The sequence below is a fragment of the Rattus norvegicus genome, chromosome 19 (assembly GCF_021556685.1).
Source record: "Rattus norvegicus strain SHRSP/BbbUtx chromosome 19, alternate assembly SHRSP_T2T, whole genome shotgun sequence".
Taxonomy (NCBI): domain Eukaryota; kingdom Metazoa; phylum Chordata; class Mammalia; order Rodentia; family Muridae; genus Rattus; species Rattus norvegicus.
Genome location: NC_141552.1, coordinates 21,154,005 through 21,173,521, shown reverse-complemented (window position 1 = coordinate 21,173,521; position 19,517 = coordinate 21,154,005). Strand labels below are relative to the sequence as shown.

At 45.1% G+C, this 19,517-nt stretch overlaps 2 protein-coding genes across 14 annotated transcripts in view; one reads left to right on the top strand and one right to left on the bottom strand.

Moving 5' to 3' along the window:
• Positions 1-3,047, top strand: part of LOC147999071 (disks large homolog 5-like) — a 50,462-nt gene extending 47,415 nt beyond the window's left edge. For 5 of the 7 annotated variants that reach the window (XM_087596083.1, XM_087596087.1, XM_087596085.1 and 2 more), the window contains 5 exons: positions 270-429; positions 895-1,038; positions 1,672-1,838; positions 2,550-2,655; positions 2,774-3,047. In XM_087596083.1, the coding sequence (XP_087452209.1) occupies positions 419-429; positions 895-1,038; positions 1,672-1,838; positions 2,550-2,614 (387 nt within the window). In that variant the 5' untranslated portion in view covers positions 270-418 and the 3' untranslated portion in view covers positions 2,615-2,655; positions 2,774-3,047. Of the gene's footprint in view, positions 1-269; positions 430-894; positions 1,039-1,671; positions 1,839-2,549 lie in introns of all 7 variants that reach the window. The other 2 variants (XM_087596082.1, XM_087596086.1) reach the window with 1 other exon arrangement.
• Positions 3,048-10,927: 7,880 nt separating this feature from the next.
• Positions 10,928-19,517, bottom strand: part of LOC147999066 (disks large homolog 5-like) — an 82,647-nt gene continuing 74,057 nt past the window's right edge. For 4 of the 7 annotated variants that reach the window (XM_087596056.1, XM_087596054.1, XM_087596057.1 and 1 more), the window contains 5 exons: positions 15,882-15,987; positions 14,658-14,817; positions 13,294-13,437; positions 12,499-12,661; positions 11,277-11,784 (listed from right to left, as the gene is read on the bottom strand). In XM_087596056.1, the coding sequence (XP_087452182.1) occupies positions 11,755-11,784; positions 12,499-12,661; positions 13,294-13,437; positions 14,658-14,817; positions 15,882-15,963 (579 nt within the window). In that variant the 5' untranslated portion in view covers positions 15,964-15,987 and the 3' untranslated portion in view covers positions 11,277-11,754. Of the gene's footprint in view, positions 11,785-12,498; positions 12,662-13,293; positions 13,438-14,657; positions 14,818-15,881; positions 15,988-19,517 lie in introns of all 7 variants that reach the window. The other 3 variants (XM_087596060.1, XM_087596059.1, XM_087596061.1) reach the window with 2 other exon arrangements.

The following is a 19,517-nucleotide window of genomic DNA, read 5'->3' as shown; positions in this document are numbered from 1 at the left end:
CAGCTGATGATAATCCTGGAGAAGCCATCTCCGTGGTACATGTAAGCACGTGATGTCCGGAATAGGGAACACCTGGCTGCTTATGTCTCTTGGTATCTATAGAGTAGTGGGAGAACTGAGATCCACTGAGGAGGCCTCTTAAGCATAGACCAATCGCCTAGCAGTGACACTGGGTTCCTGGCTTATTCTCCTGTTTAGGCCTCACTGAGGTCTATGAACACTCTATGCATTCTCCCCATGCAGGTTCACTTGTGTTCTTCTACCTACAGACGCTGGGAGAGAAACATCATCCCCTGGCACTGAACTAAGCGAGAATCAGGCCAAGAAGGAAAAGGAGAGGCTGATTAAAGAGCTGCAGCTCATTACCGAGGAGAGAAATGACCTGAGAGATCGCCTGAGGTTTCTGACAGAGAGATCCATGAAGAACAGGTATGAATCGCTCCAAATGCTCTTGTTTCATTCCTGGGTCTGCAAGGTCACCTTCTTATCCTATTAAGGTTTTGGGTTCTAGAAAGCTGTGCCTCCCTAACCACCCTGTGCTAAACCTCACCTCCCATATAGTGGAGATTCAGAACCTGACCCTTCCTGAGGAGTGAGATTGAAAATGGACTCATCTGCTTCCATTTATTTTAAAGCAGAACTTGTGGTCTGAATGAAGAATTCAGGGATAAAGTCAGGGAGAGTGAGTTCCCAGTGTGCATTTGCAAAGCCCTTGACAGCTGGTGGCTTTGCAAGATTGTAATTGCAGTGAGTTTATGGTGAGTCTCTGTACTTGCTAGGCAGGTGACTGAGTGCTGGAAGATCCAGGCAGCAGCCTGGGGTAATTTAGGACCCACCCTGAGTTCATATATTCCTAAATGCCGATGTTCATTGTATTCTATCATTTGGGGCCAGGTCACACTTCAGGCCAAATCCATATTATGAAGACCTGGAGAGAATGGAGGAGGCGGTCATGTCAATTCTGCACAACTTAGAGATGGAGAACACTGAGGTCCATGAGAACAACCATAAGCTGAAGAAGGAGATTACCTTCTCTAGGTAAGTCCTGGTCAGAAAGGCTATCACTTGTGGAATGGCCATTTCTGACTTTCTTTGTTCTGGATTGGACGGTCTTCAGCTCTGGTTCTATCTCTTGTGCTATTTACCCATCAGTGTTCCAGGGTCATTAGGACTCAGTTTTCAGTTCCATAAAAGACTGTTCCTCATCCCAGGATTGTCGAGGCATCTTCAAAAGGCTCTAGAGAGAACAGCACTGATTGAAGTCAGCAGAAGTTTATTAGGCTGACCTGGACCTATGGTGTCACACCAGGTTTTACAACACTCAGTGCGTGGACCACATGGTTAGCATGACCTTCTCTTGGTTCTACTGACCTCTTTTGAGGGTGTTGGCCCAGTACTAATTCATGTTGCCCCCATGCATTGGGCTTTCATGGATAGTTGTGGATCCATGTTCTTTCTCAGAGGTGTGGACACTAATTGGTGTCAGGCCAAGCAAACAATTTATTCTTCCCCGAATTAACTCTTTATGTTTTGTGCAGCAGCCTTATATGTATCAAGATGCATTTTATTAAGTCTTCATGGGTATCTGGGACCTGGTAGAGTTAGTGGGACTTGGGAGTAGGAATGGGAGAAAGGGGCAGCATGATCTTACTATGCAGACTGTATTTCCAGAAACCTGCTCAGCCAGCTCCTGATGGAGAACACAGGTAGGAAGAAGTTGGTCCCACTGAAGCAGGAGAGCAAGGAGGTACATCTTGATTGTGCACTGAACCAGAAATATTTGGTTGACTTTAACAAGAAAGATAAAGACCATCAACGGCCAGAACCAGCATTATCAGGTAGGGACCTGTTAGCTTAACAATATCTGATAAAATTTGCCAATTTGATACATCTTTGCTTCTCTTACCACCTTTCTAATTTACACTCACAACCAGCCAACCACCTCATGTAATGGAATTGTTCATTGCTCTGCCTATGCACAAGTATTCTGGGAAGTTAACCACTTTTCAGAAACTGAATTATTGTGCAAGCATATTTTGCTGCTCTTTTTGAAGCTGCAGTCTAGAAATGGTGACAGATGAATAACATATCATATTATTGCATATCCATGTGATACATTGGATCCTATGTAGAGTTTTGAACAAGTTCTTGGTTCTTTGACAAATGACACTCTGTGGTCATGTGATCTCTTGTGTAGGAAGCACCTTTGGGATAAGAACCAAGTGCAAATGTCAAATTAGTACTTGTCATTGGCTTTATCCTTGGTGACATATGGACATCTCCTTTCTTCCTGCAACCTGATGAGGTCTCTTGCCATTGCCCTGTTCTTGTTTTGCACTGGTATAAGTCTGGGTCCCATATTGTCAGCCCACATTACTGTGAGGCTCTCTGGAGATTTTGCCCTGCCCACAGAGTTAGCAACAATGATATCACTTAAAATGTCCATGTCGACTGTCCAATAGAACTGAGGTGGTAGAAGGCAGCATTCTGACAGCTGGCTTGCATTTCCCCACCAAATCAGTGTCTGAAAAACTGCCTTCCTCTCCCAGGTCTCAGAAAGTGCAAGAGAGCTGGAATTGGACACACAGCAGTAAGAGAGCTTCCCGAAGAATAAGTTGCTTTCTCAGGAGTCCCTGATGACCAACATCCTGAATGGTAACAACATTTTTTGGATGAGTATTCATCCTCTGAGTTAATTTGTCATTTCTTAGAGACGCTAAATTTATATACCACTAAGCCAGCCTGACTGATTGAAGTCTTACTTTCTTCTCAGAAAACAGCACTTGAGAGACAACTTGGGGGACTGCCTTTCATTATGTGGGCTAGAGGAGAAACAGCAATACATCTGTGCTTCTAAATGTTCCTTAAGAATATGCTTTTAGAAATATTTTTGTTATGATTTTAATTGAAGTTTTCTTTTTGTTGTTTCATATTTATATGTTCTTGTTACTATTTTTACTTTCAAATATTTTTAAATATTTTTATTCATTTTAATCCTGTTTTGTTGTAAAAATGTATTTGTTATGAATAAAAATTGAATTCTATCTCTTGACTCTTAAGACCATCATTCTTACTCAAGGGTTCTGTCCCCTCCTGTGGACTTAGAACTGACAGCTACACATGGATCTCTGCATGTTCCATGGATCCTGGGCTAATAAGTGAATTCAAAGTCACCAAGGGGTACTCAGTGTGACAGTGTCTTTTGTGTGGAGAATGTGGCTGTTCCTCGGACACACACTTTATGATGTAATCACTGACACACTTTACCCAATTGTTAGGGTCCATGTGGTTATTCTGAGAGAGCAGCAGGTTCTCTACCCTGTGAGTCATCACCACATCTCCTGCAGGTGGCTTTTGTTATTCCACATGAGGTGCTGTATTAGGTGGACAGGATCACCTATGATTAAATAGAGAGATCTCAGGAGATGTGTGTTCACAGGGAACTTACTGAGCTGTGCGTGCTCAACGTGTTAGGTTGCCAGGCATCCCTACAGGGCTCTGGTGTCCCCACTGCTCATTGTGGGTCAGGATCGTCCTCCAGCATCACTTAGTGTCCATATTAGAGCAGATCATTCACCTGTTATCAATGATGACCATATGTATTCTGCACATCTGATAAAATACAGAATAGAAACTAGCTTCTTGTAGGCCAGGTTGGCATAATCAGTTTTTTGATTGTTAGCAAGAAAATTATTGTAATCTAAGCAGTTTAGGGAGGAACCTCAAGAGCATCCATAGTGAATGCAGCCTGCAGCTGTGAACACAGGTTTCTTTTGGAGAGCAGGCCTGTGCAAGCCCAACCTAGGTGGGACAGTTCAAGCTACCCTTTTTCCATGGCCAATCTGGGATCGTATTGAGAATGTATTTTTTCCAGGTGACTGATTTCCAATTTGTGGAATTCATCTAACTTGCTCAGAGTGCAGGTGACTCAGAGAGTTAAAGTACAGAAGAACCAATCCAGTGTGTCCACAAAAGCTTGCTGTCACCCCAGGGCTTTTAGAAGCTCAGCAGCTAGAGAAGCAATGTAGTATTTGGTTATTCTCATGCTTAGGTCTAGTCATTCACTATAAGCTGACCATGACACAAAAAGTGTCATCTGTGTCAAAACTAGTTGTAACTAGATTTACACCACACTATCACATCACTACCGTATTTGAGGTTCTCAGTTACTATCTAAGAACCTGGAAGAGGCCTGGGTCTTGCTACACAAACTCATAATTTATGTCTTCATGACACTGTGTGCTTTGTTCTGTTGATGCTACCATTGGCATACAATACCTTGGATACTTTGTGCTGACATCTGTGACATGAGACAATAGTTCATGTCATCCTATCCTGAATAAAATGTCCTTAGAGTACAGTGTAGTGGAAGGGGCCTTCTTTTCCTGTGAGATAGCAAAACATTTCCAGTCTTCAGTCAAGTCTGACAGCCATTGTCCAGTACCTGTCTTGAGTTGTCCACATTTTCAGCTGAGAGTCTTCATCCAGGCTGCTCTATAATTCTGTAGAAGATTAATAGGGTTCCAGCCCTAGGATTTAATTCAGTGTGACTGCACTTGCCGAACATGCTCAAAGCCCTGAGATCCACCCTAGCCCTCTGTGCTTTAGAGAAAGAAAATAAAGAACCACATTGCAGTTGAAGTTTCTCATCCAACAAAAGGAGAGCCTGCATAGGGCCTTTAAGTAACTCTAAACCCCAGCTTCTGCCCACAGCTCCCTCCATCAATTCCATGATTGGTGTGTTTTCACTACTACTCACTTTCTTCTGTGTGCAAAGAATGTGCACCATGTCAGTAAGTGTGTGTGTATGTGTGTGTTTGTGTGTGTGTGTGTGTGTGTGTGTGTGTGTGTGTGTGTGTGTGTGTGTGTGTAGTCCCTAGTGAAAACTGTCGAGATACATGCAGACTCATGCTACTACTGTCCCATGGCACCTTGCAGGGAACCCTGAAATGGTGGCTACTTTAATACAGTCTAAACCGTGTGTGCATGGTTTCTGTAAGGTCACCACTACAGAGAGCAGGAAAAGCTTCAGTAGTCACATGGATGTGATCAATCAGTGTTAGTCATGCCCTTCCAGCATGGTAGACTGCAGGTTGTCTGTCCCCAGCACTTTGCTCTCTTGTGCCCAAACAATGCCAAGGTCAGGGCCGTTGAGCCGTGAGGCAGAGGCTCACCACCCTCAGTGCTGCCTAAGACCCCTAAGACTGTCTCTTTTGGGTGTGTGCGTGCTGGACACTCATGGATCCTGAGATCTCCGCAGCTGAGGTGAAACAGTACCGGAGCCATTGCAATGTGGGCACACATTTGGTTTTGGAGCTGGGCCACTCTTTGACTTTTATTGAGTGGAGAGACAACTGTTGGCTGAGCCTTTGGTGAACCGGATGGCCCCTGGCCACATCAGCAGTCAGCAGTATCAAAGCTGAGCAACCAGTGTTTTATGTTTCATTTTGTCATCGCTGGTCAGTGTTCTGATGCCACAGCACATGGCTGGTCTCAATCTCCCCATGTGGCCACAATCCCTAATTGATATTGCCTCCACTTCCCAAGTGCCACTGGGATTTCTGTAGAACCCCTAAGGCAGCAGCAAGCAGGAGCTCCTGACTATTCCCTCCCTGCTCTCTGGATCTGCAAGTCGTTCTGTGTACATATGGCTATTCCCTCATATACTCTTGATGCCATGATACCTTAATAAACACTTGAATCATGCCCTGATGGCCAGTTTTCAACTGCTACCTGACACCATCTATAATCGCCTGGGAAATGAGGGACAGTCTGGATCAGACTGGCCTTTGAGCATGACTATGCGTGACTGTCTTCGTTGCTGTGGGAGATGCCAGGCAACCTCTTTTCTGATCCTAGAGTCCCTATACCCAGCCACTTGTCCCCTCTACAGCCAGACCCTACTTCTGCTCCTAGGCACTGTCTTGGACTTCCTTCCCTCAGGTGGCTTCTCTCCTTTGGTTGCTACAGAAACCTGTTATGAGGAAAGGAACAGGGAGTTAAGAGTTCAAAGCCATCTTCCCACTGATGTTCTTTCTCAGAGGTCAGTGGGACACTTAAAGAGTTTTGTGTATACATTTTATTAAGCAAGGGACAATCATGCATCAGACACAGGAAACTAACAGCACATCTACTGGACCTCCTTCAATACCTGGGCATCTCTTCTGGCCTGTGCTTCTGTGTGCTGAAACCTGGGGACCAACTTCCTGTGGGGTTTCCCAGGGTGACTATGCACATTACTACACTGGCGTAAATCCTCAAAACTCACAAACATCAACAGGACTGCCACAGGAACGGTTCTACATCAACAGATACCACAGATCAGCAAGCAGAAGCATGGGAGGGTGGTGCTGTGGCTCACACACTTCTCTTTCCTCACTAGGGCAGGTGACCCGCTGAAGAAAACAAGGGGGCAGCTGGATAGAACAGGAAAACTACAACCCAGTCCTTGCATTAAACACCCAAGCACATTTAGACTAGAAGAGAGAAGTTTGCCAAGAATGAGGGCCACTTTGGACATCCATCATCAATAGCCCTGGCTGTCTAGGCCAGCATCAGATCCAGCAGTCTCCAGGCAGCTTTCCGCCAGGCCCTCAAGGGTGCTAAGAGCATTAACCATGAAAAATAGAACAAGATCTCTGCCTCTTGCCTGACTGACAGCCAAGCATGTGTATGCCCTGGCTATGCTCACGCTGGGACCCCTGCTAGATATTAAGATATAGAGACCTGATAGTTGATTAGGACCCTGTTCGAAAAGGAAGACACCGGATATTTCCCTCTGGCATCCATATGTGCATGCATGGTTGTACAAGTTGGTAGAATCAATCTCTCTCTCTCTCTCTCTCTCTCTCTCTCTCTCTCTCTCTCTCTCTCAAAGTTTTGAAGCACAGCAGAAGAATCTCTGGGACTCTAAGCCTGAGCAACCTCATCTGTGAGCCACAGCTTCTGTGTGAGAGCTCCTTTGTGTGAGAGGGGTAGGGTGACTGAGGAAGTTTGCTGGTGTCCATCCCTGGCCTGCATGTGCATGCATACAGAGACATGGACACATGCACATGCTGAGTACCCCTCATCCAATCCTGAAATCTGAAAACATTGAATTTCAAATCCAGGCATTCTCCTAACCTACACCTTCCCTCAGGAATTGGAGATGAGGCCTTGCAAGAATCCTCAACCAGTGAGACTGGCCCAGACCTTCTGAGATCCATTCTGCCCCAGGAGAACACAGCAGGTGGTATCAGGACAACACAGAAACTCAAGACTCCAGCCTGATGCAGGGACCGCCTGCTGGGTTAGAAGACTCAGCATCAGGTTCCTGAAGGAAAACATCACCTCTGAACACACAGGGTCGCTGTGGCTATGCCTTCAAGGCATCTTCAGCAGCAGCTTAAATGGACTAGAAATGACTATGGGAATCTGCCTGCAGGGTGATGTGAGAATCCTTTTGCTCAGGCTTGATCGCTAGATGTTGCCACAGAAAACCTTGAACTCTTCTTGGAGTACAGTCCAGGCAGAGGCTGAACACAAAACATTCTGATTATGAACTGAGTTTAACAGATAATCCGGATCCTGAAGGCCACAGGCCCAAAGGTCTGCACTGCAGGGGTGAGGCATCACTGCAGGGAAGACCACACAGTGCAGGGGTGAGGAGTCACTGCAGGGATGACCACACACTGCAGGGGTGAGGAGTCACTGCAGGGATGACCACACACTGCAGGGGTGAGGTGTCACTGCGGGGATGACCACACACTGCAGGGGTGAGGTGTCACTGCAGGGATGACCACACACTGCAGGGGTGAGGTATCACTGCAGGGATGACCACACACTGCAGGGGTGAGATGTCACTGTGGGGATGACCACACACTGCAGGGGTGAGATGTCACTGCAGGGATGACCACACACTGCAGGGGTGAGGTGTCACTGCGAGGATGACCACACAGTGCAGGGGTGAGGTGTCACTGCGGGGATGACCACACAATGCAGGGGAGAGGTGTCACTGCGGGGCTGACCACACACTGCAGGGGTGAGGTGTCACTGCAGGGATGACCACACACTGCAGGGGTGAGGTGTCACTGCGGGGATGACCACACACTGCAGGGGTGAGGTGTCACTGCGGGGATGACCACACAATGCAGGGGTGAGGTGTCACTGCGGGGATGACCAGCAGTATCCCAGCCTTGGCCTGGGAATAGCCATTGACACCCACACTTTCTGGGGCAACATTGTCTCCTGAGGATAGAGTCAGGCCAGGAGCAGCAACTGATGTTCACGAGGGACAAACTTTCTTCACCTACTGCCCATGCTGGCCCTAGGATCTGGGCTTTTTTGGTGACATGAGTGCTGAGCCTCCCAGGTAGATGGGTTTTCAGGGGTCAGGTGGTGCTTGTCACCAAAGATATCCATAAGGATAAGTCATACTGTACTAATTCCCATATTAGATCCCTTCTCACAGGTCACAGAGGCCATAGTGGGTCCTAAATGTGGAGTCAGGTTCCTGTGCACTTTTGAGGAGACTGGTCAGACATTTAGGCTTCGTGATATTTTGTTGGCATTATTTTGGGGGGATTTTATTTTTACTGTTGGGGCCAAACCTGGGGCTGCCATGTGGAGGGAAAAGCTTTGCCAAAGCTGTAGATCATCCCTAATAATAAACTCCTGAATTCTCCCAATCCTGGAACTATCTAGGTCCCTCACATGATGCAACCTTTGGGGCATTCCTCACATAGAATCATGGGGTGGACTGCATCCCAAAGAGAGACAGTGGGAAAAATTCCCCAGTGTCTCCCTGTGGCTGTGACGATGGGAGTGCTGACCAGTGGAATGCAGGCCCCATGTGAAAGCCTTTTGGTTTCTACTTGAGTGGAATCTTCACCATGCCTTTTTTTTTTCTTGAAACACAGGTTGCCCTGGAACTTACAGTCTTCCATCACCCTGACTCAGTTTCCCATGACTGGGATCATAGGCTTAAATTACTATGCCCATTTTTCTTTTTTGTATTTATAAATCTGCTAAAAAGCCAGAAGGATCCAGAATGTAAAATGGTGCGGTCCAAGGCATTTCCAACAGGGGATTCTTGACCTAGGAGTATCCAGACCAGTGTTTATTGTGTGGCTACTTCATTCCCATAACAGCTTATATTTGACAAAGAATTCCAAGTTGTGATATCACTGGGCAGCAGGTGATATCCCATACAGCAGGACTGACTCAGGTTGTAATTAAGGCTGGAGAAACTTACTAGGACCCTGGTAATCCTACCACCCTGGGGCCTTTAGATAGCCTTAATCTGATCTTCCCCCCTGTGCTATTAATCAATTGCTCTTGAAGGTAGATTTGAATTTACAGTCACTGTGAGGCAGGAGAATTAGGACCCTACAGTCACTCTGGGCTCCATAGGAAGAGCCTGTTTCAATAGTAAAAGAGGTCACCTGTGAGTTCTTACTGTCTTCCCTGAGGCCTTACTGCTGGAGTTAGACTAGCTGTCTCACCAATTGAAGTAGAGGGCAGAATGCTGGTGCCTTCTATAGTGAGGACTAGTGACAGATGGTCTATGGAAATTCTAGAAAGGTCTACAAGTATTTATGTCCTGTGCATGGGAACTGCTGGCTTCCCTGTGTCCTTTGCCTTTATTTTGCAGTCCATGGGGCACCTGGAAATGTCCCCAAACCAGGCTGTACACAGGGCCTGTCCCGTGACTCTCACTTGCACTCAGAGCCTGCCTGATAGTCATAGGTCTGACAGAGCCCTGACACCTGCAGAGACCACTATAAGGGACCCTGCAATCCCCATACTGCCCATCAGTGTCTATAATGTCCCTATACGACACTGAGACGGTCTAAGCTCCTTCCCATCTTTATGCTGCATCAGAATCTGACCATTGCTACTTTTGCTCCTCTCATACCCACACTAGAAGCCCTGTACCCACACTAGTCCCAGCTGGCCTGTTGCCTACTGACATCTCATGGACTCTGCCCCAATATTCCCTCTTTGCCTGGGTCCCTGCAACTGTGTCCAGTTCTGCCTGCTTCCCTGCCTCCCCACTTCCATTTTCCAAATGGCCACATTGACACATGGGTTCCTGGGTCTCCCACTCCTCGGATGCTGGGAACAGGTTCATTCTTTGCTGTTTGAATGGTTGTCCTAACACTGGAGGACCTTGCTTCAAGTAGTGGCAGTCAAACCTGGTGCTGATCGTGTCAGATCTGTCCAGGCTGTCTGTGTGACTGTGGAATGCGCCTCTGTTTTGGCTGAGTGTTATTTACCTCCCTCATGGCCATGTGATAACCAGACCATGAGCATGTTCATTGTTTGGAAAGAAGGGTGTGGAGGACATATGCTCCTCATCCTAGCATTAGTGGAAAAAAGACATAGGCAGATGATGCATTCTAGACCATCCTGGGCTATAGAAACTCTGCCTCGAAGAATGCAGGTGGAGCAGGGCTGGGGTTCAGTTGGTTGCCTAGCAGCCTACCACATTGAGCAGGCACTGCTCAACCACCTGTACATACACATCTCCTGAGATCTCTCTCCTAAATGGGAGGTGATCGTGTCCACCTAGTACAGCACATGCCCTGGAAGGACAAAAGCTACCTACAGGAGCTGTGGTGATGGCTCCCAGGTTAGAGCATCTGCTGCTCTCTCAGAAGAACCACATGGTCCCTAACAATCATCTACAATGGGGAATGCTATTCCCTCTTTTGGATCATGAGGGAAATGCACTCAGGAGTGGCCCAGACATACATTTGAAAAAAAAAGATCCATTGAGTTAAATGATAAAAATAAATATAATCAGCAACAATAAAAAACACAGCATATGAATGATCAAGTGAAACAGCACCTATAAAAACCTATTTCCCAAAATGAGTTGATGGTCATTATCTTTGTGGTTTAATAATAATGCTGTATTGTAAGAAAAACTGAGGCACATGGTTCTCGATTAGGATTATTCTATATTCCTCTGTGTAAGTTGTCATTTTTTCTGCAGCTCTACAGGCATGAGTGTGTGTTACTCAATATCTGGTGCACACAGTCAATAAGGAATGTGTGTTGTAGACTGATATAGACTAGGATGAGCAGAAGACATGACAGCATGGATACAGTATGTCAGTGATTACATCATAAAGTGTGTGTCCATAAAAAAAGTCACATTAACCACACAAAAGACACTATCACCCCGTGTACAGCTTGGTGGCTTTGAATTCACTGGATCATGCAAAGATCCATATCCAGCTGTCAGTTCTAAGTCTACAGGAGGGGAAAGGACCCTTGAATAAGATGGTGTTAAGTGTCAAGAGTTACAAATCAATTTTTATTCATAAGGAATACAATTTACAAAAAACAGGCATAAAATGAACAACTAAAATGGTATAAAAAATGAAAAACAGTAACAAGAATATATAACTATGAAATAACAAAAAGAAAACTTCAATGAAAATCATAACCAAAAACATTTCTTAACAGCATTTTCTTAATGAACATTTAGAAACACAGTTGTAGTGCTGTTTCTCCTCTAGGACGTGAGATGTCAAGGCAGTCCCCTCAGTTGTCTCTCAAATGGTGTTGTCAGTATGAGAAAGGAGAAATACCTCAATGAGACAGGCTGGCATACGGATACATAAATTTAGGGTCTCTATACATTGAGGAAATTATCTGAGAAGAAGAATATTCCCCCAAAAAGTCTTTGACTGTGAGGATTGTCGTCACAGGGAACTCCTGAGAGAGAAACTCATTCCTCAGGGGGCTGTCTTCCTGGGATCCGTCCTATGCCATGTCTCCTGCAGTTTCTGAGACCTGGGAGGAGAAGGCAGCTATTAAGACACTGATTTGGTGGGGACATGCATACCAGCTGTCAAGTTGCTGCCTTCTGTTCCCTCAGCTGCATTGGACAGACAGCACTGATCTTTTCACTGAAATCATTGCTGATATCTCTGCAGGCTGGGAACATCACCAGCAACCCTCACAGTACTGTGAGAGAACAAGCTGCTTCTCAGACTCTACCAGTGCAAACCAAGAATGGGGAAATGGGGAGAGACCTCATTGGGGTGCAGAAAGAAAGGAGAAGGCCACATGATACCCAGATCAAAGCCAATGACCAGGACTCATTTGCCATTTGCACTTGGTTCTTATCCCTACAAGGTGCTTCCAACCATCACATGACCCCTGTATGACCTTTGTCACACGACCAAAAACTCATTCAAAACTCTTCATAGCATCCAATCTGTGATAGGGAGATGCAGTCATGTGATATGTTATTCCTTTGTCACCATTTCTGGACTGCAGTTTCAAAAAGGGCAGAGAAGTGTACTTGCCCATAATTCAGTTTCTGAAGAGTGGTTAACTTCCCAGGATACTTGTGCATAAACAGAGCAATGAATAACTCTATCACATGAGGAGGGTGACTGATTGGGTGTGGGGAGATTAGAAAGATGATAGGGGAAGCAAAGATGCATCCAATAGGCAAATGGTATCAGACATTGTTAATCTGACTCAGCTGCTTGTTCCTACCACATTTTGCTGGGTCTGGAGGTTGCTGGCCTTCTCCTGTTCGTCTTCATCCTTCGGGTTCAACTCAAACAAATATCGCTGTAACTCCTTGCTCTCCTGCTTCAATGTGACCAACTTCTTCTTCATACATGCCTGGTCCATCAGGAGCCGGCTGTGCAGGTTTCTGGAAACACACTTTGCATAGTAAGATCCTGAAGCCTCTTCCTCCCATTCTAACTGCCAAATCCCACAAACTCCACCAGGACACAGATACCCATAAAGACTTCAAAGAATACATCTCCATACATGTAAGGCTGCTGCACAAACAGCAAACGGCCAATCCAGGGAAGAATAAATTGTTTCTGTGACCCAAGCACCAATAAGAGTCCATGTCTGTCCAAAAGAACAAGGGATCTACAACTACACATGAGAGCCCAATGCATCGGGACAGCATCAATTAGTAGGCAGTAAACAACCACAAGAGGACAGTAGAACCAAGGGAGGTCATGCTAACCATGTGGTCCACACATTGAGCTTTGTTAAACCTGGTATGACCCCAGAGCCGCAGGTTGGCCTAATAACACTCTGATGCCTGAATCAGTGTAGTTCTATCCAGAGCCTTCTAAAGATGCATAGACACTGTGCTGAGAAGTCACAGTCTCTTATGGAACTGAAACTGAGTCCAAAAGACCCACGGCACAGTGATATTTAAACAGCAGAAGAGATGGGCCCAGAGCTGCAGACTTTCCGGTCCAGAACAAAGAGAGGCAGACATGGCCATTCCACAAGTGATGGGCCCTTCTGACCAGTACTTACCGATAGAAGTTAATCTCCTTCTTGAGCTCTTGAAATTTCTCACGATGTTCAGTGTTCTTTGTGTCTAAGTTGTGCAGTAATGACATGACCTCTTTCTCCTTTATCTTCAAGTTTTCATAAAATGGATTTGGCCTGAAGTAGGGGCTGGCCCCAGGAAGATAGAACCCAATGAACATTGAGGTTTAGGATTATATGAACTCAGGCTGTGTCCTGTACTACCCCAGCCCTGGAAGGACACTTTCTGAATTCTACATATTTGGATCTTCTTCAGCTTCAGAAACTTGGAATTGTGTGCCCAGGACAACAGAAGCTAAGCACCCAGATAAAGGGTTCCCTGGCTCACTTTTTTCAATCAGGAGGTCTGGATCTGCATTCAAACCTGTTATGCTGTCAAGAGCCTAGGCCACAGAGCTTACCCAACCACACACACACACACACAAACACAAACCCATACACACACACACAAACACACACACACACACACAAACACATCCAGAATCCTCTGATTTCAATTTTCCTGTTTTGACAAGTGGAATGCTACAAGCCGAATAACTAATATTCTAGAGGCAGACAGTACACATAATTCTGGAGATGAGACCAGATATTGCCACAAACTTATAATCTGCCCAAGGCATACAAATGTATAGACAAATGTGACCACAAAGGCAAAGAACTGTACTGTTGAAAGTGGGGCTTCCAAAATAAAGCACTTACACCTCCATGAAACTATTATACAGGTATATCCTGAGGTCAAAAAACAGACCCCTAAATTCCAAGTGTGCAGGGACATAGAAACATATAAAAGTTGTGCATATGCATGCAGACCTGTGCACACACAGACACACAAACTGGGACACACCCACAAGAAAAGAAAAGTAAACAGACTCAGAGAATGAGAAAGAGAGACAAATATGGAAAGAGCACAATGGGAATCAGTAGAAATGTATGCACCATTACTGTCTCAGTGTTTAAGGCACACAGACAAGAAGGAACAGGCCTGAGCCTCAGGCCTTCTAGTTAAGCATTGATATGAACAATGTGGGACATGTCACCTAAGGGTGCTGCCAGGAGATGATAGCATTCAGTCACCTTCCTAGCAAGTACAAACACTGTCCACAAACTCACAGCACCTAGAACCTTGCAAAGCTACCACCTGTCAAGGGCTTTCCAATTGTACACTGGGAACTCATGCTCCAGTGACTTTATCCCTGAATTCTTCACTCAGATCACAAGTTCAGATTTTCAACAGGCGGAATCAGAGAGTCCATTTCCAAACTCACTCCTCACTAAGGGTCAGGTTCTGAATCTCCTCTCTATGGGAGATGAGGTTTAGAACAAGGTCGTTTGTTTGGAGCAATGCATACCTCGTGCTCATGGATCCACCTGTCACATAAAGGAGGCGTTCTGTCAGCTCATTTCTCTCCTTGGTAGCTAGCTCCAGTTCTCTATTCAGCCTCTCCTCTTCCTCGTTGGCCTGCACCTTGTTTAGGATATTTTCAGGGGATGACATCTGTCTGCAGGCCTCTGTAGGTAGAAGAACAAAAGTGAACCCGCATGGGGCGAATGCATAGAGCATACACAGACCACAGTGAGGTCCAAACAGGAGAACATGCTTGGAAGCCAGTGTCACTGCAAGGAGTTTGGTCTGCGTAAGAGGCATCCTAAGTGGATCACAGTTCCCCCACTACTATATAGAGACCAAGAGATATAAGCAGCCAGGTGTTCCCTATGCCCGCCCACACAGGCTTACAAGTACCAGAGAGATGCCTTCTCCAGGATTATTATCAGGTACGCAGGCTACAACCTGGTTTCAGGACCCTCACCCCTCTGGTTTCAGAAGTCAGATCATCAATTCAGCATCCACAATGACTTGATCGATCAGGGATACTCACATATCCTACACTGTTACTCTAGTCCAATAACTTCGCATTAAAAAGTCATGTAGGGGGGGGACATGGTCAACAGACTTATTAATTCCCCCTACTGAAATGACAAATGCCCCAGAAGTGCCAATAGGTTACAGGCTCTTTCTCTACCTGCTCCATATAGTTTGGCTACTGTAGAAAAATATCTGCCACACAGAACCTCTAATATATGAAGGTAAGATTGGCCCCGTCAGCCAGAGGTAGTCAAAGGAGTTCTAAGAATATAAGGTCATGCCAGGAGCACAGTTCTCTCCCTCTTACTACTGTCAGATAGTCACTGAATTTAAAGAAGCAATGAAAGTGAAGTACATTGATGCCCTGTTTAATTCAGAAAAGTTATCCCCTCCATGACTACTTATGGTGTTATTATATCAATTTAACATACCGAATGTACTGTAAAAGTAAAGACTAGAAGTTCACCCAATAATAGCATAGGCATTGCCATATCCTCCATGTGGTTATGGAGAAACTAATGATGTGAAAACCTTGACTTTCAGGAATTGTGATAATCATGGAATTCAATATCTGTGGAGATGTTCCAGTGGTTGTGGCCCATTACTAAAAAGGCCAGCGGAAGGCCCCCACACTCACCCCTGACAGGAAGCTCAACATACACTGCCCAGAACTTACTCCACATTCCCCATGTCCTGTGTCCATCATTACCTTTAGGTTTCGTTTGCTTCACTCTAGACTCTTCTCTATCAACATCAACTCTCCCAAAGCGCCTACAAAGACGGGCAAACATGTCTGTGGATATATCCTTTGGACACTAAGAGAAAAAGTAGGGAATTGGTTGTCACAACGATACTGGTGACATCACAGGGATTCCAAGGTCTCTCTAGGAGACAATAGAATGTCCACGAAGGGACGGCTGATGTCACGGAGAACAGACTTTGCCTCCCTGCTAATGTTCTCCCTGTACTGAGCAAAAGCTGATGTGCCCTTTTCAGGAGACTTCCCTGTGGCATAGCCACTGAGCACCACATGCTTCCAAAGCCAAATTTGACTCTAGGCTTGATTGGAAAAACCTAAGTCATTGCTATGTATCTAAATGAGTGCTTCCTCCCCAATCCCTGCACAGAAATGTTTCATCCTACCTCAAATTCTCCTCAGTCAGCAATATTACCCATTAAAGATTACTGAGAAATCACACCAGTTCCTATAAGTAGCCAAAGAGGTCTCCTGTCTCATCATGTGCAGGTGCATGAAATCACACCCAGAAATAGCCTGTAGGATAGGTTTCGATGTGGGTGTGTGTTATAGGTACAACCTGAAGCTTTGTGCTTAACATTTGACAGTTGCCACCAGATTCCTTAGGAGAAAGAATTGCATTCATTATTGTCCTGGCAACAATGTGGTGATCTGTTAGCAGAGGAAACTGAAATATTGGATCTACCAGTGAATGCACCCTCAGGCTGAGTGTGGGGCTCTCCTCTTTGCACTTAAGTTACCAAAGCAGGATTGCTTACAGGCCTCTCTAAGCTATAACGTGTAAGGTCATCTGAAAAAATAAAATAGTCAGCAGATGTGTGTGTGTGAGGGGGTGCAGCCAATGGAGTAGGACAAGCCTAGAGACATAACTCAGTGTACAGAGTAAGAAACAAGCATCTTCACTCCTGTTTCATGGATCACCCCACAAAACACAAAAGCATCTATCGTACTAAAAAAAAAAAAAAACCAAGTTATTTTATTGAATGCATACACTAATACTGTTTACAGTATTAGTAGCAAAGCTCAGATTTTGGGGGCAGATCCATGACTTGAACTATCTTCCTGACAACATATAAAGCAATAAATATATAAATAAATAAGAAAAAAAACAGAAAAATAAAAAAACACAAAAAGCACGAGCCTCTCATGTGAAGTTACAGAAGAGAGATCCAGTGGTCACTTCTGACCAGGCCATTTTAGCTATGACGGTGCATTGTGACCCTTAATTTGATGGGTCCTATATAAAGCTTTGTGCAATATTGTCATTTTAACAAACCTCATCCAGAACATACATAACAACACAGGATATGATTGCCATGTCCTTGCTGTGTATCAAGTTATTTTTCTGTGTCCTTGATTGACAGGCATATTACAGCAACAATCTGAGATGGCTGGTAGACTTGGAAGAAAGTGGATATGAAAGATCCCCATTTATATATCAGTACAGCCATTTCTTAAGAATGAGAATCTTTTAAGCTGGCCCTCGCTTAGCCCCTTGACATTAGACATTAGACCAGAAAGTACAGAAAGCACATTCCCACCCACTCTCTAGGAAGCTGCCCGACCATAAGAACAGAGGGTATAGAACATATTTACTGCAGGGCAATTACAAGACAGGAAACATCTCTGGGAAGCTGACTGACCACTATAGAAGTGAGATGTCCTTGGTACTGAATGCAGCTGTGCTATAGGCTGACATAGCTATAGCCTTGTCCTGGGAACTCCAGAAGAGAAACACCTGCCAAGACATATATCCTTGGTCCTTGTCCTGGGAACCCCAGGATAAGAAAACATATATCAAGTCAGACATCCTTGGTACTGAAATAGCTGCATTGATGTGGTTATGGCCTTATCCCAGGAATTCCAGGCCGAGAGACATCTGCCTAGTTATCCTTGACACCGAAATAGCTGAGCTAATGAAACTGTGTGATCGTAAATGACTGTTTAAGCTGTACATTTCTGTAGTTCGAGGTTCCTCACATCCCTCCAGCGTGAGGACCGTGTCGAGCCCCAGTGCATTGGTGTCCCAAAGTAAACCTCTTGTTTTTACATCAAGACTGAGTCCTGTGTGTTCATGGGGTGGTGATTGTCCTCAGGACTGGAGCGAGAGTCTCCTCTGTCTGAGGGTCTTTCAGATAAAGCTATAGTTGTGGGTTACACACCTCAATTCTCATTGGCTAATGCTGTCCTCACAGTCCTTGGAGGCCCCTTTGTAAGACTACCTGTTGGAAAGTGGAAGCAGCTTTATTTGAGTTCAAAGTGAACCTGACGAGCAACGTAGAGAACAAGATGGGGTAATTGAGATCCTGTCTAAAACCAGCACAGAAACCCACCCTTCATTCAAAGCATCATCTACCAATTCTTGAATTTTTACCATTCTCTGCCAACCAGTCTTTCATTCAGGAAAGGTAGAAAAGAACTGGAAAAGATCTTTGTATTCTAAGGACCTTGATCTGTCTTTCCTTAGGTCCACGTTAAGAACAAATGAAATGGGTATCACCATCTGAATAACTTAGTATCACCTACTCAGCATTTCTAGCCTAATACTGTGCCAATGGAATCTCAAGCTTCCCTGAGTGTTGCTGCCCCAGCAAGAAGAATGAAGAACTGAGGTCAAACCCCAGTGAACCTTTCAAGGGGTTAGAAGAAAGCCATCAGAGATACTGCACTTCAGTGTCCTTAGATTAAATCAAGATGATACAACGTGAATCTAGTGTGCTATTCAACCATACATCTTCCTCACAACCCCACCTATCTGAGGTCATTGCTTGGCAGAATTCATGCCCCCCATCCTAGATATTTCTTGATTCATTGCTGCCAAGCGCCAGGTTTCCTGAGTTTTGTTTTTTATAGAATTGGGTGTAGTCAATCATAATTGCCCTCTGTAAGAAATGACAAATATCAATAATAACTGACCACACTGTACTACAAGTACAGTAGTGGAAAATTCAGCATAACTGAGGAGTGGGAAATCACCACTGTGTCCTGGCCTTTCTCTGCCCATATCACAGCTCACAGGCGGCTGGGGCAAACCTTGAGTTCCTCTGTAGAAACAGAGTGAGGGTGAATGGACACTGAGCAGGCAGAGCAACACAGCTGAGGCAACTCAATTCCAGCAACAAATGCATTATTTGTTTCCCATCTTAACAGCTCCTTTTGAGGACTTGTCCCCACACCTAGCTTAAACACAGCAATTTTCATACATGCCCGCCTGCTATTTCTATTGTTGCTGTAATACGCCTCCACATCATAGATTTCAAAAAAGAAAGAAAATAAACCTGACACTGAGAAGGGTGATGCCTGTCAACATCTAGTGTGTTGGGGGCCCAGGTATGGTCACAAATAACCAGGACACAGGGGATGCAGAGCAAAGGCAGATGCAACTGCATGCAGCTGCAAGTTTATTAACCCTTATATAGGCATGAATATGGATTACCTCACTTTCCCTTTTGGCAAGATATAATAAGATCGTTATTCCCATGATACCAGGAACGACTAAGGCAAGACTAGGCAAAGATGTGAGACTGAGCAAAGGCTTCTCCCTAATATATCTGTATAGCAAATCATCCCTCTTCCTAGCATCACAAT